The 6287-nt window shown below is 47.0% G+C and overlaps 1 protein-coding gene and 1 pseudogene across 1 annotated transcript; both read right to left on the minus strand.

Moving 5' to 3' along the window:
- Positions 1-2313: 2313 nt before the first annotated feature.
- On the minus strand, positions 2314-2980 carry LOC125518025 (annotated as a pseudogene).
- A 2420-nt stretch (positions 2981-5400) lies between these two features.
- Positions 5401-6084, minus strand: LOC125518477. The gene has a single exon (XM_048683306.1). It carries the CDS (start codon positions 6082-6084, stop codon positions 5401-5403), a length of 684 nt encoding a protein of 227 aa, XP_048539263.1.
- Between the last annotated feature and the right edge of the window lie 203 nt (positions 6085-6287).

Raw genomic sequence — 6287 nt, forward strand, 5'->3', positions numbered from 1 at the left:
CGGCGGCAGAGCTAGATCATGCTCGTCGTGACAGTGCAGCATGCTCGGCAGTGGCTCGAATCTGTCGAAGATCAAGTCCCTGCAGATGTCAGCCGTGTAGTTTAAACTTCCAAATCTTACCTGACGGCCAGGGGCATAGCTTTCGATCTGCTCCAGACGGCCAAGTGAATTGGCCTGCAGTGCGAAGCCGCCGCAGACGAAGATCTGTCCGGGGGGGAAGGTCTCACCCTGGACTGCATCGCTATCGGTGATAGTAGGAGCCATCAAGCCTGACGGCGACGACACAGAGAAACTCTCAATGAAAGCACCAATGTCGGTGTCAAAACCGGCGGATCTCGGGTAGGGGGTCCCGAACTATGCGTCTAGGCCGGATGGTAACAGGAGGCAAGGGACACGAAGTTTTACCCAGGTTCGTGCCCTCTTGATGGAGGTAAAACCCTACGTCCTGCTTGATTAATATTGATGATATGGGTAGTACAAGAGTAGATCTACCACGAGATCAGAGAGGCTAAACCCTAGAAGCTAGCCTATGGTATGATTGTTGTGTATGAATGTGTTGTCCTACGGACTAAAACCCTCCGGTTTATATAGACACCGGATAGGGTTAGGGTTACATAGAGTCGGTTACAATGGTAGGAGATCTACATATCCGTATCGCCAAGCTTGCCTTCCACGCCAAGGAAAGTCTCTCCCGGACACGGGACGAAGTCTTCAATCTTGTATCTTCATAGTCCAGGAGTCCGGCTGAAGGTATAGTCCGGCCATCCGGATACCCCCTAATCCAGGACTCCCTCGGTGGACATCTCCGACGACGGGGAGTAGTGTAGTTTTGTTGGTAGATGTTTGCGTTTCCATGCTTTTTATCCTTTTCATGTTTTGTGTGTCTGTAAAGGTTGAACAATGTCAAGCAATCGTCGTTGTCAGAACGGAGACAGTTTCGTTTCCATGTCAAACAATCGTGTTTTGTTCTTAAGTAGTAGTACTACGCCGTCCAAAATAAATGTGTCAACTTTGCAGTACAATTCACATTGTACTGGTTAGTACAGCGATGAGAGAATTAATTTGTGATGGAAGGTGTATGTTTTATTACAAATTGCAGTTTTAAGTACCATATTTGGGCCGGAAGGCATATGTTTTATTACACTGTGTTGTTTTATTATAGATTGCAGATTCAAGTACAAAATAAACGTCTCAACTAGGGCACATATTTGATTCTAGCGATTTCAGTGTGGTTAGATTTGAATATGGTTTCAACATGGTTAGATTCTAGAGAGGCACTCAACAACATGCACAAAAAAGCCACAGATGTGCTTCTGAGAAGCACCGTCTTGCATGGTTTTACCGCAAGATGGGATTTGACATTTATCCAGGACATTTCAGGTTTTATAAGTGTAGAAAGAATTTTTTTCACTTATATGTTGTGTGGCAGAGGCACGGTAATTACTTTTGTGAGAGGCATGAATGTGCCGACGGAACGGGCACGGTCACGTATGAAATAGGTGCAAGGTGGTCCCTAATTTCTCCTTAATGTATCATCTATACACTTTACTGTTACAAGCACGATCGTCGTTCTTGTTGAGGCACGGAGGTGAAGGATGGAGCCTTTGCGTCTGCGATAGTCACGTCCTATATTAAGGAAGCAAATCTTCACAGACCCGATACGTCGGAAGCTGGCTGTAAGGCACGCTCCTGCCTCTGTGTTTTCGATGATGTCATGTTTAGTGCCAGTGGGGTGGACGTAATGCTCGGCTTGCTGATGTTTTTGTTGTCAGCAACTTTCTTAACATGTTACGCCTGAGAGAGGCACGGTGTTACCCACGTAGAGGCATGCATGTAACTAACTGAAGGCACGGAGACGTGATTTCAAGGGAGGTACGGACGCGAAAATGATCGTTATGCAAGCACGTGAAGGTGTGCCTCTGCTTTAAAGAAGCTTTCACTGACACATTTTCATTGTGGGGGGCATGGACTATGAGCTCCATGTGTTTTCGAAGGCATTAGGCCTCATTAATGAACATATCAGAGAGAAGGTGAATCTTTTGTTTGACGTCTAGAATGTTGCGTAAAATGACGTGAAGCCAAGTTACGCATGGTCCCCTTGGTATCAGAGGCACATAGGCACATAAGTGCCTATTGTGGTGCACTGGAAATAAACTTGTGCAAAAGACATGTAAACTGCAAGCAAACTACAAGGTTAACTGTGGCACAAGCAAACCTAAATTTATAACAAGAAAAAGGCAGTCTTGAGGGAAAGCAAATCTAATGAGAAATCTAGAATGTTCTAGATAATTTTGTTTGTCGGGACCATCTGCTTCAGTAGTCGTAGTCGCCACAGGACCTAGCGCGCTTCCTGATCTGCTCCTTGTCGAGTTTTGCCCGGCGAAGCCCTTCCTGGATGATGCTGAGGCGGCTCCATATCTCGTACACATCGTAAAGCGTCCTTTGTCGCATACTCGATGTGCCTCATGGACAGGGGCATGCACGCCTAGTGGCTGCGTTCTGCGTTGGTGAGCTCTACGTCGTGGACAAGGATGCCTAAGACGTCCCCAAGGGAGTCCAGAGGCTTGGTAGCTGTAGGCACCATCCATTCCTTCTGGGTGTCGACGAAGTGGGCGATCTCCAGTCCGACACGGCCGAGCATATCTATGTCACCGTCGATGGAGAAGCCAACAAACATGTACCTGGGGTCTGCGAGGAAGTTGTCGAACTTGGTGCAGTTCTTGTCGGCCGCGCTCAGTTGGAAGAGAAGCACCGGATGATCCTTGCCGATGGAGATCTGGACGAGGGCGGGTTTCTGATCTTCGCCATGGTCGTTGGTGTACTTCACATCAACTCCGACGATCTTGTGGCACTCGAACTGGAGGTGTCGCTCGAACTGCTCAATGGTGGTCGCCGCCTTGTGCAAGTCATTGGTGTGGATCACGTGCAACTTTGTGTTGCCGTGGGCCTGCACCTCCATGAATTCCCTAGTGAATCCCATCGCCTGGAGTAGTTGGTCCTCCTGTAATCTAATTTTTTGTGGGGAACAATGAGTGGGAGCGCAATGGCGATTTCTGTTCTTTGTGTGTGAGAAGGCCGCGGCGGGAGTCTAAATTTAAGGGCGGGGAAGTGGCAAAGGAGTGCACGATCTCACTGTCGACGCGGTTGTGCACATTGTGGGTTCTGGATCGTGGTTTTTCTTTATAAAAAATAAAAATAAAATCAGCAGTTGTATTTTTAACAACCGTCGTATCTCCAGCAAGTCGTGGAGATGATCGTTGTCTTTCGTAGTTTGTTGTCAAATTTAACTTCTACAATCTCGTGAGGAATGCAGTTATATTTTTAACAACCATCGTATCTCGTGAGGCATGCTGGGGCAGTATGTAGAGGCACAAGTCTCTGACCAAGAGAAGCATGCTTCAAATGGCAGCTTTAACTCTCAGACACACGGGCGTGGTACATTTATTGGGAGTGGCAATTATTTTCAGTGATACATTCGCTGGTAGGAGCAATGCTTTGTTTCTTCAAAGGCACTGTTGTGTCTCCGTGTTGCAACTAACGCTACGAGATGGTCAGAAAGAACGAGAAGCAAAGAGAGGCGCCGTCATGCAGCTGCAAGAAGCACTCATACAGCTAGAGGCGAAACAAGAGGCACAGATACGATGCTACATGATGCACGGAGTTGAAGCTACGTGATTGCACGGACGTCTATTCGTGCTATGATGCTACGTGAGGCACGGGCACAAACAAATAGCCGTGCACTCAACTACATGCGCAAAAAGCCACATACGCGTTTCTGAGAAGCAGCGGCCTCCATGGTTATACCGCAAGGTGGGATTCGACATTTATCCAGGGCATTCCGAGTTTTACAAGTGTAGGAAGAATCGTTTTTCAGTTATATGTTCTGTGGCAGAGGCACGGCTATTACTTGTGTGACGAAGGAATGTACGTCGAATGTACGTGACGCGAGGATTGACAATAGGCGTCCGTTACTATTTTCTTGGAAATGTTTTTGAATTAACTGCGAGAGGCATGAATGTGCCGACGGAATAGGCACAGTCATGTCTGAAATAGTTGCAAGGTCGTCCCTAAGGTGTCCTATACGCTTAACAGTTACAAGCACGGTCGTCGTTCTTGCCGAGGCACAGAGGTGAATGATGGAGCCTATGCCTTTGCGATAGTCACCTCCAATATTAAGAAGGAAGTAAATCTTCATAGACCCGATACGTCGGAAGCTGGCCGTAAGGCATGCTCCTGCCTCTATGTTTTTGGTGACGTCACGTTTAGTGCCAGCGGGGTCAACGTAATGCCTGGTTTTTTGATGTTTTTGTTTTCAGCAACTTTCTTAACACACGTTACGGTTTTACCAGACGAACTGGAGGCACGAACGTGATTCTAAGGGAGGTAGGGACGTGAAGGATCGTTATGGTGAAGGTGTGCCTCTGTTTTCAAGAAGCTTTCATTGACACGTTTTCATTGCGGGGCCATGGCCTATGAGTTTCTTATGGCATTCGGCCTCATTAACGGACGTGAAGTCAATTTACGCAAGGTCTCCATAGGAGTGGAGGCACCAAAGTGCCTTCGTGGGTGTTTTAAGTAGCTAGTTGGTGTTATTGATGGACAATCGTGCCTCTGTAGTGTTCTTCTCTGAGGGTCACGGGCGTAAGTAATGTTTTCCAAGGAGAATAAACACCTAACTACCTCTGTATTCAAAATGTTTTTCCAAAGTCTTCCATACGAACGATTTTTAATATTTGTGTGTGCACTGGTTTGTTAGAACATTGTGCACTGCTTTTAGGAGCATTCTGTAATTGTTGTCCCTGCATTTCAATGCTGCATCCACAAAGGTACTAGTGCATTGCATGCTCGTCATTTTTGTGGATTGCTATGTGTACCTACTCTGTGCGTTACGCTAATCGTATAGTATCTATAATGTGTTTATATTTTTCAGTTCACGCCAATATATTCTAATAATAGAAAACTGCAACATTGTACTGGAAATAAACTTGTTCAGAAGATATGTAAACTGGAAACAAAACTACAAGTTTATCTATACTGTGTTTATATTTTTCAGTTCACGCCAATATATTCTAATAATAGAAAACTGCAACATTGCACTGGAAATAAACTTGTTCAGAAGATATGTAAACTGGAAGCAAACTACAAGGTTATCTGTACTATGTTTATATTTTTCAGTTCCCGCCAATATATTCTAATAATAGAAAACTGCAACATTGCACTGGAAATAAACTTGTTCAGAAGATATGTAAACTGGAAGCAAACTACAAGGTTAACTGCGACACAAGCAAATCTAAATTTAGAGCAAGAAAATGGCAGTCTTGAGAGAAAGCAAATCTAACGGGAAATCTAGAATGGCATGAGAAATATTCTAGTTACTTTTCTTGGCCGGGACCACCTGCTTCAGTACTCGTAGTCGCCCCAGGACCTTGCGCGCTTCCTGGTCCGCTCCTTCTCGAGTTTTGCCCGGCGGAGGCCTTCCTGGATGATGGTGAGGCGGCTCCATATCTCGTATGCAGCGTAAGCATCTTTTGTCGCGTACTCGATGTGCCTCTTGGACAGGGGCATGCGCGCCCAGCGCTGGTGCTCTGCGTTGGTGAGCTTATTCTTTATGTTGTTGTAGTAGTCATGGACAATGATGCCTGAGACATCCCCAAGGGAGTCCAGATGCTTGGTAGCTGTAGGCACCCACCATTCCTTCTGGATGTCGATGAAGTGGGCGATCTCTAGTCCGACGCGCCCGAGCATCTCTATGTCGCCGTCGATGGAGAAGCCAGCAAACGTGTATCTGGGGTCGGCGAGGAAGTTGTCGAACCTGGTGCAGTTCTTGTCGGCGGCGCTCAGTTGGAAGAGCAACACCGGATGATCCTTGCCGACGGAGAGCTGGACGAGGGCTGGTTTCTGATCTTCGCCAACGTCATTGGTGTACTCCACATCAACTCCGACGATCTTGTGGCGCTCGAATTCGAGGTGTCGCTCGTACTGCTCGATGGTGGTCGCAGTCTTGTGCAAGTCGTTGGTGTGGATCACGTGCAACTCGATGTTGCCGTGGGCCTGCACCTCCATGAATTCCTTGATGAATCCCATGGCCTGGAGCAGTTGGTCCTCCTGCAACCTGGTTTTTCGTGGGGAACAATGAGTGGGAGCGCAATGGCGATTTCTGTTGTTTGTGTGTAAGAAGGCCGCGGCGGAAGTCTAAATTTAAGGGCGGGGAAGCGGCAAAGGAGTGCACGATCTCACTGTCGATACGGTTGTGCACATCGTGGGTTCTGGGTCGTGGTTTCATCTCC

The sequence above is a fragment of the Triticum urartu genome, chromosome 7 (assembly GCF_003073215.2).
Source record: "Triticum urartu cultivar G1812 chromosome 7, Tu2.1, whole genome shotgun sequence".
NCBI lineage: Eukaryota > Viridiplantae > Streptophyta > Magnoliopsida > Poales > Poaceae > Triticum > Triticum urartu.